This window comes from Salmo trutta, chromosome 8 (genome assembly GCF_901001165.1).
Source record: "Salmo trutta chromosome 8, fSalTru1.1, whole genome shotgun sequence".
NCBI lineage: Eukaryota > Metazoa > Chordata > Actinopteri > Salmoniformes > Salmonidae > Salmo > Salmo trutta.
Window position 1 is genome coordinate 27,782,176 of NC_042964.1, and position 18,564 is coordinate 27,800,739.

Here is an 18,564-nt window from a genome sequence, read left to right on the forward strand (position 1 = left end):
ATACATTGCTAGATACTTTCAGTGTTGATAGTAGCAAAATACAACAACTCATGTACAAAACCAATGCAACACAAACAAGTTACAACGTAAAATCGCTTTAGAGGGCAAAAACTACATCCCCCATAATGCACCACCATCACTAGTCGGCAGCTCAACTAGCCTTCTGCATCACAGAAAGTCATGCTAGCTAGCAACACTTTTAGCACTCTGTAACTATATTAATAACAACAATAAAACTCTGAAAGTTACGTGTTTCGATAGTCTCACATCCCCTTATAACAATATCTACAGCATTAACCTTGGGACGTTTTATTTATTTCACGTTACGGACTTCTACAAAGGAGTAATCTGCAACCCGTACCTTTCTCTCTCAGTGTTTTCTCAGACTGAGGAGAGCGGGAGCTAAGGGTAGTACCAGGGTGTTAGTAGGTGACGTAAGCACCCAGATAAAATAAAATACATTTAATGAAACAAAACCTGAAGATGTTAACATCATTCAGCTACTGTAGCTGCCTACCTAACATCAACAGGCATCACCAGTAGCGCAACAATTAAAATTAGAAACCAAAAGTAAAGTTCCTGGCGATCTGACTCCCCCCTTCTGTCTGAACTTGGAATATTCCTGTTCGCGGGCTTTGGCCACTGACCCTCAACCTGATTGTTCTGTTCTGCGTTGTGTACTATTCTAATAATTTGAAGTTTGCTGGAATAACCATTTTAACTCTACTACACAGGTACCATGAGTCCAGTAAAATAAAAAAGCAAATGCTCCACAGTGCTAAACCAACTGATCTATTTTGTTATCAAAGCTCGAATTTTGAAATATAATATGGTCTGATTAACAATATTGGTAGGCCAATCATATAGCCAATATGCTGTGATAATGTATTAAGCCTACTGCCCAAACCTCATTCCTACAAAACTTTGTGTGAGGTTAATGTAAAAAAAAATCTGAGCAGTAGATCTCAGCTTACTTTTTGACTGCCAAAGTGATCTTGACTCAGAAAAGGTTGGTGACCACTGATCTATATGAATGCAGCTGCCAACTGTATTGAAGCCATTAGATGTCGTGTATCATAGTGCATTAAGCTTTATTAGGGGCGATAGGTTCAGCACACATCACTGCATTTTGTATCAGTAATTAGGTTGGACCTCTTTGAAGTCTCGTAGATCAATGCACTGCATTCTCTTTGTTTATATAACCCTCTTACATAAACTCTAGCCTTACCTTACTACATTGTTGACGTACAGGCATACGGGCTACCGGACCCAGGCTCAGGGATGGCTAACGTTGGAGATCCCTTTGACCTCCACTGAATTGGGTAGATCTGCTTTAAATTTTTCTGCACCTTTCATGTGGAACAATCTCCAAAACACCCTGAAATTGGAGGAATTGGTGCCGATAGGGCTTTTCAGACGTCTGCTTTTTATTGATGAACGTATTTGTTTTTATGATTGTATCGTGTGTATGATTGTTTCGTGTGTATGATTGTGTGTATTTTTGTGTATATTTAAGTGCTTTTATTGAATAGATGTGTATATTTTTGTATCTACAGGGCTCACCTGTAAAAGAGACTTTGGTCTCAGCTTGACTTTCCTGTCAAAAATAATAATAATTTTTAAAAATCCAGACTTTACTTGAGCTCACAAGCCACACATGTGTTTTCCTTACTGATGCCCCATTGGTTTGAAGATAGACAGCAGCTATAGGAAAATAACTGCAATCTAATCCATGGCCAAGACCAATCCTAAACAGAGAATGCCTAAAGCCTTACCAACTGCAAAAAGTTCAACTACATACAGCTAAACCAGCAGGTGTCTTGTAGGACTCCATCCTCCCCTGCAGATATGAGATAACAGGAAATTAAGATCTCATCTCACAGGGGGGAAGTGAGGTGCCCACAGTTAAAAGACCTCGGTTTTTTTAGACACCATGACTCACAGTGGGTACTGCAGTGGTGGTTGGTGGAACTTTAAATTGGAGGATGGGCTCATAGTAATGCCTGGAATGGGATGAATGGAATGTATAAATATAAAGTATAAATCAAATCACATTGTATGTGTCACATGTGCCGAATACAACAGGTGCTTTACAGTGAAATGCTTACTTACAAGCCCTTTCCCAACGATGCAGAGTTAAAAATAAGAACAATTGAAATAATAACACAAGAGGAATAAAATACACAAGAATGATGCTATATACAGGGAGTAACCAGTGCCATTTAAATTTGCAGGGATATAAGGTAGTTGAGGAAGATGTGTGTGTATGTGTGTGTGTGTGTGTGGTGTCAGTATGTGCATATGTGTGTTAGGTGTGTGTGCGTATGTAGTGTATGAGTGTGTGTGGGTTTGTGTAAGTGTGTGTGAGTGTGCATAGAGTCAGTGACCCAAAATGGGGTCAATGCAGATAGCCTGGGTAACCATTTGATTAACTATTTACCAGTCTTATGGCTTGGGGATAGAAGCGGTCTCGGAGTCTGTTGGTCCGAGACCTGATGCTCCGGTACTGCTTGCCAGATGGTAGCAGAGAGAACAGTCTATGTCTTGGGTGGCTGAAGTCTTTGGCAATTTATCGCGTGATATAGAGGTCCTAGATGGCAGAGAGCTCGGCCCTAGGGATGTACTGGGCCGCCTGCACCACCCTCTGTAGCGCTTTGAGGTCGAGAGTTGTGCAGTTGCCATACCAAGTGGTGATGCAGCCAGTCAAAATTCTCTCAATGGTGAAGCTGAATAACTTTTTGAGGATCAGAGGGCCCATGATAAATCTTTTCAGCCTCCTAAGGGGGAAGAGGCACTATAGTGCCCTCTTCACGTCTGTGCAGTGTGTGTGTGGACCATGTTAAACCCTTTGTGATGTGGACACTGAGGAACTTGAAGGTCTCAAACCGCTCCGCTATAGCCCTGTTGATGTGGATGGGGGTGTCCTCGCCCCCCTGTTTCCTGTAGTCCATGATCAGCTACTTGGTCTTACTGACGGTGAGGGAGAAGATGCCAGTTCTCTGACCTCCTCGCTGTAGGCTGTCTCTTCGCCGTCGGTGATCAAGCCTACCACTGTCGTGTCATCAGCAAACGTGATGATGGTGTTGGAGTCGTGCGTGGCCATGCAGTCGTGGATGAACAGGGAATACAGAAGGGGACTAAGCACACACCCCTGTGGGGTCGCTATGTTGAGTGTCAGCGTAGTGGAGGTGTTGTTGCCTACACTCACAACCTGGAGGCGGCCTATCGGGAACTCCAAGATCCAGTTGCAGAGGGAGGTGTTCAATCCCAGGGTCCGAGCTTGTGATGATAATGCTAAGCTGTAGTCAATGAACAGCATTCTCACATAGGTATTCCTCTTGTCCAGGTGGGATAGACCAGTGTGAAGTGCAGTTGAGATTGTGTCATCTGTGGATCTGTTGGGGCGCTATATTAATTATTGTGGGTCCAAGGTGTCTGGGATGATGGTGTTGATGTGCGCCATGACCAGTCTTTCAAAGTACTTTGTGATTACAGATGTGAGTGCTATTAGACGATAGTCATTTGTGACCGACCGGCTCAAATCTGTCTTATGTAGCAAAATTTGAAATGGTGTTTTTCACATTGGATAAACGTAGAGACTCAGAACTAGAAAATGGTATATCATACACTACAGATGAGGCACAATGGGAAAGTAATTCTGCTTTGAAAGTTGATAAACTTGTAAACTCACTTTTGAGTAAATGGCCTTTGAATGTTTTGGTTCTACTTACTGGAGACTACTTCTTAAGCTTTAGCCACTCCCATATCTCTAAGGGTTGATCCGTGCATTCTGTACTAACAACAGCAGTCAAACACCCAAGCTAACTTGTTAGCTACTTCCGGACACAAATGAGAGAACAGGTCACTGAACATTACTTGCCGTGGCATTGCTGGTTAGGATGTTATCCAGAGCGTTGGTGACTTTAACTGTCTGTCAGATTGTCCGTTCATAAATTCAGAGCGTTTCGCTTTCGGAGCGCACACTGGATGCTCTGCCCGATGAGTAGGGTTGACCCGAATGTTCTGACCTCACAACGACAGTCAAGCCTGCACGCTAACATTGGCTAGCTTGCTAGCTACTTCCAGACACAAACGAGACAACACCCCACTCTGACCATTTTCCTCACCCTAGCAGAGCTGTTTAGGCTGTTTTCATGTTATCGAGAGTGTTGGTGACTGTGCTGCTGGCAACAATTTAATTACACTTTTTTTTGCCGACGTTTACTGACACCAGCTATATTCAATAGGTGTTGAGCATTCGTAAATTCATCAGTTATTCTGCACTTTGGCACACTCAGGCAGGTTATCCTGGAGTCCTTGGGAACAATAACAATTAGGGTTAGTTTGAAACGTGTTGGGATTACAGACTGGGACAAGAAGAGGTTGAAAATGTCTGTGAAGACACTTGCCAGCTGGTCTGCGCATGCTCTGACAACGCGCCCTGGTATTCCATCTGGCCCAGCGGCCTTGCGAGTAATAACATACTTAAAAGTCTTACTCACATGGGCCATGGAGAGCGAGATCACACAGTCGTCCGGAACAGCAAAGACTCTCCTCCATGACTCAGTGTTGTTTACCTCGAAGCGAGCATGGAAGGCATTTATTTTGCCAGAGAGGCCTGCGTCACTGGGCAAGTCACGGCTGGGTTTCCCTTTGTAATCCGTAATCGTCTACAAGCCCTTCCACATCCGAGTGTCAGAGCTGGTGTAGTAGGATTCCATTTTAACCCTATATTTCATGTTTGATGGCTTGTTGGAGGTCGTAGCAGGATTTCTTGTATGTTTCAGTAGCTCAGTAGCTCTATCTAGCGTGGTTACTGCCTGTATCCATGGTTTCTGGTTTGGTACATACGTATGGTCACTGTGGGGACGACATCATCAATGTACTTATTGATGAAGCCTGTGACGGATGTAGTAAACCCCTCAATGCTATCAGATGAATCCCATATTCCAGTCTGTACTAGTTTAACCTGTCTGGGCTAGGGGGCAGTATTTTCATGTCCGGATAAACAACGTACCCGATTTAAACTGGTTACTACTCTTGCCCAGAAACGAGAATATGCATATCATTAGAAGATTTGGATAGAAAACACTCTAGAGTTACTAAAACTGTTTGAATGGTGTCTGTGAGTATAACAGAACTCATATGGTAGGCAAAAACCTGAGAAGATTCCATGCAGGAAGTGGCCTTTCTGAGAATTTGTAGTCCTTCTGTTGTATCTCTATCGAAATTACAGCATCTGAGCTGTTACGTGACACTTTCTAAGGCTTCCATTGGCTCTCTAAAGCCTTCAGAAAGCGGATTAACGCGTCTCCTGTCTCTGGGCAGATAACAGGAGCAGAGTTTGTCAGTGGACTGCCTGGGGACAGAGAGACTGGAGATGCGCATTCACGAGACCTCGCCATTTTTTTCTTTCCCTCTTTGAATGAATACAACGTTGTCTGGTTGGAATATTATCGCTATTTTATGAGAAAAATAGCATAAAAATTGATTTTAAACAGCGTTTGACATGCTTCTAAGTACGGTAATGGAATATTTAGAATTTTTTTGTCACGAAATGCACTCACGCGTTACCCTTTGGATAGTGACCTGAACGCACGAACAAAATGGAGGTATTTAGATATAACTATGTATTATTTGGAACCAAAACAACATTTGTTGTTGAAGTAGAAGTCCTGGGAGTGCATTCTGACGAAGAACAGCAAAGGTAATCCAATTTTTCTAATAGTAATTCTGAGTTTAGGTTGCCCCGACGTTGGCGGGTGTCTGAATAGCTAGCCTGTGATGGCTGAGCTATGTACTCAGAATATTGCAAAATGTGCTTTCGCCGAAAAGCTATTTTAAAATCTGACACCGCGATTGCATAAAGGAGTTCTGTATCTATAATTCTTAAAATAATTGTTATGTATTTTGTCAACGTTTATGATGAGTAATTTAGTAAATTCACCGGAAGTTTTCGGTGGGTATGCTAGTTCTGAACATCACATGCTAATGTAAAAAGCTGTTTTTTATATAAATATGAACTTGATTGAAGAAAACATGCATGTATTGTATAACATAATGTCCTAGGAGTGTCATCTGATGAAGATCATCAAAGGTTAGTGCTGCATTTAGCTGTGGTTTGGGTTTTTGTGACATATATGCTTGCTTTGAAAATGGCTGTGTGATTATTTTTGGCTGGGTACTCTCCTGACATAATCTAATGTTTTGCATTCGCTGTAAAGCCTTTTTGAAATCGGACAATGTGGTTGGATTAACGAGAGTCTTATCTTTCAAATGGTGTAAAATAGTCATATGTTTGAGAAATTGAAGTTATAGCATTTTTGAGGTATTTGTATTTCGCGCCATGGGATTCCACTGGCTGTTGAATAGAGCCTATAGAAGTTAACAGTCTTGTAGCCTCATGTCCGGTTCATCGGACCAATTCTGTACTGAGCGCTTTACTGGGACTTCCTGTTATAGGTAGGGGCCCTAGCCACAGGTCATATGGTATAGGGCCCTAGGTTGGGTAGGGTCCCTAACCACAGGTTATATCGTATAGGGCCCTAGACACAGGTTTAACAAAGAGATTTGGTGGTTAGATAATGTGGATGCCTGGGAAAGTTATTTACAGCTCTCAGAGCAATAACCCATCCAACAACAAATGTTCCTTCAATGACATTAGGTCATTAACTAATGTTTTCATTGGAATGTTCCCCTGATGTGCAAGGAATGTGTCCAAGAGACCATTCCATTAATGTCAAATTGAACTTACCAAGAAAGTGGTTACCATGTTCTCAGAATTTCCAATTTCATGGGAACATTGCAAGAACATTTGTGTCCAGTTTTCTGTGGGTTAGGAGAATATTCCATCAACGTCCCACCAAACATACACAGAACATGGTTGCCATGTTCTCAGAACATAAGATATTCATGTTCTAGACACTGTCACGGATCCCTCCAGAACATTCAACACGCACACCTGTCCCCTATTCTAACTTATTAGTATAGTCCGTTGGTTCGTGTGAGTACCTGTGCTGTGTGTTTTGGCTTTCGTGCCATTTTGGATTGCGCAGATGATTACGGGTCTTGCCCCCATGTGTTTATCATCGTGCGCTTAAGTTATTTATTCAAGGCACTCCTCGCTCTTTTGTTTGCGTTTCTACCTTGTGTTCTGTTACGTGTTTGTTTGGTCTTCGTCCCCGTGCCTTTACACGGCACACTGTAATTTGGGAATAAAAACCCCAATTACAAAAACCCTGTCTCCTGAATCACTTCATACCAACGTGACAGAATAATCGACCATTAAGGGAGACAGCGGGAATGGCCCGTCCGACGACGCTGCGACTGGTCCATCCGGGGCCGCCGCAACTTCGCAGCTGCAACTGGGCCGTCTGACCTCGCCACAATGGGTCCATCCGACAACGCCACTTCAGCAGCCACAACTGGCCCGTCTGACGCCGCCACAACCGGTCCGTTCGACGCCACTGCTACTGGTCCGTCCAACGCCGCCGCAACTTCGGCAGTGGCAACTGGCCCGTCCAACGATGACGCAACTTCGGCAGCTGCATCGGGTCCTGATCAACCCGCACTGCGTTCCTGTGATCCGGTGTCGTTGTGCAGCGCGTCGGGGGGTTAGTATTTGTATATATGTGATTAGTATTTGTATATATGTGCCCTTTATTCACCATAGTGCTGTCGATTACTGTTACAATGTCCGTTAGTGCTTGTGAGTACCTGTGCTGTGTGTTTTGGGCTTTCGTGTCCTTGTGGATTGCGCGTGTGTATTTATTTGAGGTATTCCTCGCTCTTTTGTTTGGGCTTCGACCCTGTGTTTTTGTATAGTGTTTGTTTGGTCTTCGTCCCCATGCCTTTACATGGCACGCCATAATTTGGGTACAATAAAAGAATATTACGCATTCCAGCGTCTGTCTCCCAATCCTTCATGCCAATGTGACAGACACGTTTCATGGGAACGTTGCAAGACCATTCATGTGTCCAGTTTTCTGTGTTTTAAGAGAATATTCCCTCAATTTCCCACCAAACATACACAGAACATGGTTACCATGTTCTCAGAATATAGGATATCAAGGTTCTAGACACGTTTCATGGAAACGTTGCAAGAACATTTGTGCCCAGTTTTCTGTGGGATGTTGATTGAACATTCTCCTAAGCCTTTCTAGGCTTTATGATGTGTTCCTCATTTCTTTAATAAATAGCTCATGAAGAAGACGGTTCTATCAGAATCCATCTAATAGCAAAAACGTCCAGTATGTGCAACAACTATCTTCATTGAATGTTGGCCGAGTGGCAGAGAAACGTTAACCTGGGTTAAAACCTCTTGACGGTCGCCTAGGATAGGGGGCGCTACAGCGATTTTTGGAAAAAATTTGTGCCCATTTTAAACGGCCTCCTACTCAAACTCAGAAGCTAGGATATGCATATAATTAATACTTGTGGATAGAAAACACCCTAAAGTTTCTAAAAAACTGTTTGAATGGTGTCTGTGAGTATAACAGAACTCATATGGCAGTCAAAACCCCGAGACAGATCGTAACAGGATGTGGAATTCTGAATTGCGGACTCAACTTCATCACTTTGCCTATAAATCACACCGTGAGCTATGGTTCATTGAGCACTTCCTATTGCTTCCACTAGATGTCCCCAGTCTTTACAAAGTGGTTTGAGTCTCCTACTGTGAAAACTGACAGAATGAGAGTCTGTGGAAAGTGGTCACATGGAGAGGGCCATCACCATTATGACGCCGGCGCCCCTGGCTACCCTCCCCTTTCGAAACGTTTAGAAAGACAATGCAACCGTCCCCTTTGAATCTTATTGGAGCTCTGGTTGAAAAAGGCCCTAAAGATTTATGTTATACAATGCTTGACATGTTTGAACGAACATAAATGTAAAAAAATGCATTTTGTTGAGAGAGAAGTCCCGCGCACGACGGAACTTTTGGAGCAGCCTTCAGAACGCGCTAACAACAACAAGCTATTGGGACATAAAGGATTAACATTTTCGAACGAAAATACATTTGTTGTGGACCTGGGATGCCTGGAAGTGCCTTCTGATGAAGATAATCAAAGGTAAGGGATTATTGACACTAGTATACAAGAGTAGATTTGATAAGCGATTGTTCCAAGATGGCGCTGACCTGTAACGGTAGCCTATTTTTCTGAGTATCGCATCCCCTTTTATCGCAAAGTGTGATTACCCAGTAAAGTTATTTTTAAATCTGGCATTACAGGTGCTTTCAAGAGATGTTAATCTATAAATCTTAGAATGACAATATTACATTTTAAAAATGTTTTCGGATAGTAATTTAGTAAATTGTAGCGCTTTTTCACCGGATGCATTTGAGGGAAAATAGTTAGTCAACGTCACGCGCCGATGTAAAATGCTGTTTTTATATATAAATATGAACTTTATCGAACAAAAGAATGCATGTATTGTGTAACATGATGTCCTAGGAGTGTCATCTGATGAAGATTGTCAAAGGTTAGTGCTGCATTTAGCTGTTTTTTGGTTATTTGTGATGCATGTGGTTGGTCGGAAAATGGCTATGTGGCTACTTTTACGATATACTCCTCTAACATAATCTAATGTTTTGCTTTTGCTGTAAAGCCTTTTTGAAATCGGACAACGTGGTTCGATTCCGAAGAGGTGTATCTATAAAACGGTATACAATAGTCCAATATTTGAAAAAAAAAAAATAATACATTTTGTAAAGAAAATGGCGATAGGATTTTTCGCTGGATGTTGATCCCGCATACGGGACGAGCTCGTCCAGAGGTTAACCTAAAAATGACCGGGATTATGAGCACCAGTTTGCCTCTTAACCTTCTGGCTCTGTATGGAAGTGGAACCAGGCAAAGCTAAACAAAAGCATTCCATGTTGCTTTGCGTAAACACAAGAAAAACAGGGGTAGAGAAACAGTGACCGTTTTGTGTGTTGGATAACTGCTTACCTTCACTGAGAGGGTCCAGTGTGTGGATCATAAGCTGGAAGATACTGTTTCTCATCAGGCTGTTGTGCAGGGAGGCTGAGCTACCACCTCTCTGAAGCCGGGGCCTAGCCTGCAAGAGGAGCACAACGCTGTCACACAATCAATGGCACCATTACACAAGTCTTTCAAGTCCTTGGCGGTTCCCCTAAGGAAATACCTTAAGGACACTATAACACTGTAGTGTTAGCTGTATTTCCCATACAAAATAATGTAGTATCATAATTTTCAAAGCAAAATGCAGAGTGCTGGCCATCGTCTTACATCATTATCTGTATCAGGTCTAAAGTTTCATTGTCCCTGTAGTGGAAATTCCCTGCCCTGGAATTTTTCCTTAATCTAACAGTCAAGATGTTGAGAGACTTGGGTTCAGATCCTGCCTGTGACAATGGCAGGACGGTGTCTCATCGGGGATGAGGTCAAAAGGGGGTGAATCTAGTGAACATCAATAGGGCTCATGGTCTTGTGATGAAGTAGCCCTGCCTGTGACTTCAAAATCAGTGTCACCCTGGGCCCAAGAGGGAATTTCCCCTTGGTCTAACAGTCAAGATGTTTGTTTTTCCTGTGAGAGCCCCAGGTTCAGATTCCACCTGTGACATCACATTGGTTTAAAAAATGTATGTTGCCTTTAATTGTGTCTTTAGGTGAAAGAATGTGCAAGTCCTTTCCATGAAACCAGTCAAATATCTAAGTGACATGTTACATCTCCAGAACTGCTCTCCAGGACACCTACACCACACGATGTCACAGGAAGGCCAAAAAGATCATCAAAGACAACAACCACCCGAGCCACTGCCTGTTCACCCTGCTATCATCCAGAAGGCGAGGTCAGTACAGGTGCATCAAAGCTGGGACCGAGAGACTGAAAAACAGCTTCTATCTCAAGGCCATCAGACTGTTAAACAGCCATCACTAAAATTGAGTGGCTGCTGCCAACATACTGACTCAAACTCTAGCCACTTTAATAATTAAAAATGGGATGTAATAAATGTAGCACTATTCACTTTAAACTATGCCACTTTATATAATGTTTACATACCCTACACTACTCATCTCATATGTATATACTGTACTCTATACCATTTACTGCATCTTGCCTATGCCGTTCGGCCATCCATATATATTTTTATGTACATATTCTTATTCATTCCTTTACACTTGTGTGTATAAGGTAGTTGTTGTGAAATTGTTAGATTACTTGTTAGATATTACTGCATGGTCGGAACTAGAAGCACAAGCATTTCGCTACACTCGCATTAACATCTGCTAACCATGTGTATGTGACAAATACAATTTGAACTCAAATATCATGCCCAAATCATATCAAAGTAACTTCAACCCAACTCATTGAACATTTAAAGCATGCTAACAGGGGACATTTTACTTTTTGTGGAGTTTTGATAAGAAAATGCTAATACTAGTGGTTGGTGGCAGTGACTAGTTTAACCACTAGGCTACGTGGGTTTGAACGGCCGGGGGGGGGGGGGGGACGGACGGACGGACAGACTGTCTGCACTTTGTGAAAGGCCATAAGGATGGCGGGGAACTGTATATTTTCTAAACACGTTCAATGGGAGCTTTGCAAGACCATTCATGTGTCCAGTTTTCTGTGTTTTAAGAGAATATTCCCTCAACTTCCCACCAAACATACACTTTTTTGGTTACTACATGATTCCATATGTGTTATTTCATAGTTTCGATGTCTTCAATATACTGGTACTATATATATATACACACATAACCATATATATATATAATAAATAAATAAAGAAGGAAAAAATAAATATAATATATATATATATATATATATATATATATTTATATTATATTTATTTTTTCCTTCTTTATTTATTTATTATATATATATATATGATTGTGTATATATATATATATATATATATACACACACACATAATCATATATATATAATAAATAAATAAAGAAGGAAAAAATAAATATAATATAAATATATAAATATATATATATATATATATATATATATATATATTTATTTTTTATTATTTAAAAAAATATATATTTTACTTCTTTATTATGTCCCCTTACCCTACCACCCTGCACCTAATTGGAGTAAACTAATTAATTATATTTTCCTTCTTTATTATTTTCACCTAACCCTACCACCCATCCCCTAATTGGAGTAAAACGTTGGACAACAATACTTTATTGTTGCCAATATTGATCTGAAAGGAACTATAGCAAAACACTCACTGATCAATAACATTGTTTTTAGCATTTGAAACTGGAGGCGTCATTGCATGCTAACTCACTAGTGACATACTGAGAGAGTAATTTTAGAATTGCAAGGACAGACAGAGGTACTACAGGCACACACGGAGGTTGGATCTAAAAAACAGAGAACGCATGGTTCTTGAGTATATTAGGGAAGGAGAGAAAGAAGTTAGACTAGACAAACTATATAGACAAACACAAACATAGACAAACCAGACAGGACCTACCGACAGCTTGCTCTCATCCTCTGGTGCCCCGGGACTCACAGCCTTCATATCCAAGAAAAGAGAGAGGAAAAAGTGAGAGGGAGAAAGAGAAAGAGCACATAGATGTGAAGCATGTCTTACAAACCAGAGATAGACAGATGAAGACAGTAGAGAGACATTCCATTGTCGTATTGATGATGATGTGACATAGACGGATTCAAGAGACTGACACCACCGCTGTGCTGTGTTTACTGTATGTCACTCACTATCTAGCAGACCAAGATAGGCTTATGATTAAAAATGTTCTTCTCATCAGGCTTTTGAGATTCATCAGCCACATGGAAAACTATTCTATTCACAGACCATTTAACTCTGCAGGACCCCAACCGACTCAAACAAACAGAGGAAAAGGTAAACCTAGCATTCATGTACATGTTCATGATTTATATACATGTAAAGAAATTAACTCCCTCTATCCGGAAGACATTAAAGACTTGCATATTAAACCTACTTATGTGGAATTCCAGTAACTTCAAAATTGAATTATGTCTCTCAATTGTGTTATTTCTCTTGTTATTAATCCTGTATTGTTTCCTTTGTCTCCACCAATGACCTCAGACTAGCCCCCAAGCTTAATCCTAAACCATGACAAGAATAACTTCTTTGTAGCCTTTTTGTCATCCACATCTATACCTCAGATGCCAGCCCATGCCGGGATTCAAACAAACGCAGATAAACAACCTTTGCACTGCGATCCTGAAGAAATAACATTTGGAAGTAGGCTTTGAGATTTTAAGTTAATGCCTGATGTTACACATACAGTTGAAGTCGGAAGTTTACATACACCTTAGCCAAATACATTTAAACTCAGTTTTTCACAATTTCTGACATTTAATCCTAGTAACAATTCCCTGTCTAGGTCAGTTAGGTCACCACTTTATTTCAAGATTGTGAAATGTCAGAACAATAGGAGAGAGAATGATTTATTTCAGCTTTTATTTCTTTCATCACATTCCCAGTGGGTCAGAAGTTTAGAAACACTCAATTAGTATTTGGTATCATAGCCTTTAAATTGTTTAACTTGGGTCAAACGTTTCGGATAGCCTTCCACAAGCTTCCCACAATAAGTTGGGTGAATTTTGGCCCATTCCTCCTGACAGAGCTGGTGTAACTGAGTCAGGTTTGTAAGGCCTCCTTGCTCACACACACTTTTTCAGTTCTGCCCTCAGATTTTCTAGAGGATTGAGGTCAGGGCTTTGCGATGGCCACTCCAATACCTTGATTTTTGGCCTTAAGCCATTTTGCCACAACTTTGGAAGTATGCTTGGGGTCATTGTCCATTTGGAAGACCCATTTGCGACCAAGCTTCAACATCCTGACTGATGTCTTGACGTGTTGCTTCAACATTCCCACATAATTTTCTTTCCTCATGATGCTATCTATTTTGTTAAGTGCACCAGTCCCTCCTGCAGCAAAGCACCCCAACAACATGATGCTGCCACCCCCGAGCTTCACGGTTGGGATGGTGTTCTTCGGCTTGCAAGCCTCCCCCTTTTTCCTCCAAACATAATGATGGTCATTATGGCCAAACAGTTCTACTTTTTATTTCATCAGACCAAAGGACATTTCTCCAAAAAGTACGATCTTTGTCCCCATGTGCAGTTGCAAACCGTAGTCTTGCTTTTTTATGCCGGTTTTGGAGCAGTGGCTTCTTCCTTGCTGAGTGGCCTTTCAGGTTATGTCGATATAGGACTCGTTTTACTGTGGATATAGATACTTTTGTTCCTGTTTCCTCCAGCATCTTTACAAGGTCCTTTGTTGTTGTACTGGGATTGATTTGCACTTTTCACACCAAAGTACGTTCATCTTTAGGAGACAGAATGCGTCTCCTTCCTGAGCGATATGATGGCTGCGTGGTCCCATGGTCTTTATACTTGCATACTATTGTTTGTACAGATGAACGTGGTACCTTCAGGCGTTTGGAAATTGCTCCCAAGGATGAAGCAGACTTGTGGAGGTCTACAATTCTTTTTTCTGAGGTCTTGGCTGATTTCTTTTGATTTTCCCATGATGTCAAGCAAAGAGGCACTGAGTTTGAAGGTAGGCCTTGAAATACATCCACAGCTACATCTCCAATTGACTCAAATTAGGTCAATTAGCCTATCAGAAGCTTCTAACGCTATGACATAATTTTCTTCAATTTTCCAAGCTGTTTAAAGGCACAGTCAACTTAGTGTATGTAAACTTGTGACCGACTGGAATTGTGATACAGTGAATTATATGTGAAATAATCTGTCTGTAAACAATTGTTGGAAAAATTACTTCTGTCATGCACAAAGTAGATGTCCTAACCGACTTGCCAAAACTCTAATTTGTAAATGTAAACAAGACATTTAACGAGTTTTAATGATTCCAACCTAAGTATATGTAAACTTCCGACTTCAACTGGAGGTAACAGTGTTTTTAAACACCTGGTAACGTGTCTGTACACGATCAAAAAATAAACTAACACCATTCTCTTCTAGAGGGGATCCTAATAAAAACATTTGACACGATCTGGTGGCCAACCTTTGTAATTACCACACTGGAAATCGTCACTCTGTTCTGCTCCTCTGAAACAATACATTGTCAAAAAGGTGAGTTCCTGAAATTCAATGTGTGCAAAATGCTCATTGGATGTCCAGAGACGCCTGAGTACATTTTCAAAGAAAAACATTCATTTTTGCTGAAGTATAACCTCTTTATGCCCCACCATCTCCAACATTGTGATTTTGGGAAAATGTAACATCCATGTTGACTCATCCAAGTCCACTATGGCTGCTGACTTCCCTAACTTGCTGGACTGTCAAAACCATGTGCAACATCTTAATGTCCCCACCCACAACCGTGGACACACATTGGACCTCATTATTACTGGTGATGACTTGGATGTCCTCAAACTTGGCATATCTGAACACAAGGCTGTGACACTGTCTCTGACTGTGCCCACTGTCCAAAGAGGACAATTAAATTCCGCAACCTAAGGATATTCAACCCATCTCTCTTCCTGGAACACATACAGCCCACATTTGAGCCTGACTGCACTGAGCTGGCCCTCTGCGACATGGTCAACCTGTATAACAGCACTCTGAGTACTACCCTGAACATCCTTGCTCCCCCCCCCAAAAAACATGAAAAGTAACCTTCTAACGCTCTTCACCCTGGTTCACTGAAGAACTGCTGTGAATTAAGACTCATGGCCGTAAGCTTTAGAGGCGTTGGAGGAAGGATGGCCTCACTGTCCATCTACTGGCCTACAAAGACCACCAAGCAAGCTGCTATGCTGCACGATCAGCTTTTATTTTTTGTCACCATCCTCACCTGCTGATCGGGGAGGTACCATCATTCTTCAAAACAGCCGCAGTCACCCCCTTACTGAAGAAACCCAACCTTGACCAGGACATCCTATCCAACTACAGGCCCATGTCCAACCTCCCTTTTCTATCAATCCCTTTTCCCTTTTCTATCAATCTGTCTTCCAAGCAGGTATACAAAGTTTTCCAGTCTGGCTTCCAATCATTACAAACCGCGCCGAAACAGCTCTGATGAAAGTTACCAACGACCTACTATATTCTGGATCACCTAGGCTCCTTCTCCTTTTAGATCTCAGTGCTGCTTTTGACACCGTTGACCACAATACCCTCCTGTGGCATCTCAGAGAGCACACTGCAGTCTCTGGAACTGCTCTGACCTGGTTCTCCTCCTACCTCTCCAATAGAAAGCAATACATAACGATTGGAGTCCAGATCGGCGGAGTCTACAGTCACATGCAGTGTCCAACAGGAGTCCTTTTTGCGGCCTATTCTGTTCCTAATCTATACGCTCCCTCTCGGTCAAATCCTCAGAGACTATAACATCAACTTCCACTGCTACGCTGACGATACCGAGGTATATATTAACACCAAACCAGGCACCATCTCAGCCCTAGGAAAACTTGGCAGTTGCCTTATGACATCAGAGTATGGATGAAAGAAAACTTCCTCCAGCAGAACAGCAGTAAGACTGAGGCTATGCTTATTTGCACACCCAAGCAGGTCACCAGTGCTGGAAACATCTGCCCTACAACTGACGGTCAAGCCATCCATCTGTCCTCTGTCATCTCCAACCTGGGAGTCAAGTTTGATTCTTCTCTGTCCTTTGATGCCCATATAAAACATATCTGCAAAACATAATTTTTCCCTCTGCAAAATATCTCCCGGCTCAAACAATCGCTCTCCTAGCCAGATGCAGAAAAACTTGTCTAAGTCTTCATCTTCTCCTGGATCGACTACTGCAATGCTCTGTTCAGGGGCCTTCCAGACAAATCACTTCAGAGGCTACAACTTCTTCAGAATAGTGCTGCCAGAGACCTGACCAGGACCAAGAAGTCAGCCCACATCACCCCCATCCTTGCTGGAGTTCCTGGCTACCTGTCAACTTTAGGATTGACTTTAAAATACTTCTCCTAGTGTTTAAAGCATTGACTGGATTGAGTCCTACCTACATCAGCCACCTCATTTCTATCAATGAGCCACCTCACAGGCCTTAAAACACATTTCTACAGACTATCTTTCTTATATTCCTAATCTTGAAAGTGTCACGGGTCAGGGTTTCTTCCTGGAGTGTACTACCTGTGGTTGCCACTGGAGAGCACCCTTGGGTTTCCTCTAGTATCCAGGTGACCCTGATTGGGCTTATTGGGATCACCTGCTGGATGACTATTTAGGTTCCTCTGTGGACTGGGCCAGTTGTTCAGGTCTCATGTTTTGTTCAGTGTTGTTGTGTGTCCTTGCGTTGTTGTTTTGCTATGAAGACCTTAAGTAAATATTCTGGATTTACCCTCTGCCTGCTGTGTTTCTCTGCGCCTGGGTCCAAGTTCGTACTAGCACTATTGTCACAGAAAGTCCTTTTTGGATTTATTATTGCTATTTCCTGCCTTGATTCTAAATGTATGATGTTTATATTGTATTTTTTACCTCATTATTTAAACGTTTGCCTATGTACAGCTTTGAGAACACTAATGAAAAGCGCTATACAAATTAAATGTTTTATTATTAGATTTAGTGCAAGGTGTTCACAATGCAGAAATACACATTGTTGAAACTATGTGGTTGGCACCCCTTTCTGCCCAATGTTACATACAGTGTATATGTAACTTTGCATAACTATTGCTAGGAGTGTTTAAAAAATAATCTCCAGAAATATGTTATTTGCAGTCTCCTTGGGTAGTCCTAATCAATGCTTAATTTTCATGCAAGGAAAACTGGGTCTGGATTTCTAAGGGTTAAGACTGCTTCTGCGGTTCCATCCATGACAGACCGAAAACATTCTACAAGTCAAGTGCACTGCCATGTCGGTTGTCCCCATAGGAGAAACCCTTGAATAACTCTTAAACAGAGTGTTCTACCTGGAACTAAAAAGGGTTCTCCTATGAGGACAGCCGAGGAACCCTTTTTTCTAAGAGCGTGCACATCTTGTTACATACACAGTACATACATTGCACTGTGCTTACACATTCTATCAGTTGCATACTAAGAGAAGCTCTGCGCTTATATATTGCTGTATTTGATTGACATGGGAAATAAGTAAACAAATAGTGATTTGACAGCAGGTATTTTGTCATGGTCCAGCCACTGTACATGGTCTGGTTGGCTTATTGTGATTTATTCTCTGCTTGAGATTAGGTAAAGCCCTTGGGCACAGTGAGTCACATCTCCCATGAGTAGGGCCCTGTGTTTTGGACAATTTCATAAGGCAGTGTGCTTTTACCGGTATTTCCAGTAATATCCCGCTAGTGTCGCTGCAGGTAGAAAATCCTACGAAATGTTCTGTAATTGACACCAGGTATCTCCAATCAAAACAAAGATGAATCATTAATCAAATGGTGTTCGCCATGCAGAATGTATGGGCATGAACCAATCCAATTACCCATGAACCAAATTCTCAGCCAATTGTTCTAAGGTTACTACAGGTTTACAAATACACTCAGTGGCCAGTATAGACAGTGAGCCACATGGCCCTGGCTTACTATATAAAGCAGGCAGACAGGCATCGAGGCTTTCAGTTACAATTCGACTGAATGATAGAATGGGTCGAAAGAGAAT

At 41.7% G+C, this 18,564-nt stretch overlaps 1 protein-coding gene across 4 annotated transcripts in view; it reads right to left on the reverse strand.

Annotated features, from left to right (window-relative positions):
* Positions 1-18,564, reverse strand: part of LOC115198626 (sodium/potassium/calcium exchanger 2) — a 201,221-nt gene that overhangs the window by 66,976 nt on the left and 115,681 nt on the right. For 3 of the 4 annotated variants that reach the window (XM_029760708.1, XM_029760706.1, XM_029760705.1), the window contains exons 3-4: positions 12,464-12,505; positions 9,951-10,059 (exon numbers count right to left, since the gene is read on the reverse strand). In XM_029760708.1, coding sequence (XP_029616568.1) covers positions 9,951-10,059; positions 12,464-12,505 — 151 coding nt within the window. The remainder of the gene's footprint in view (positions 1-9,950; positions 10,060-12,463; positions 12,506-18,564) is intronic. The other variant, XM_029760707.1, reaches the window with a different exon arrangement.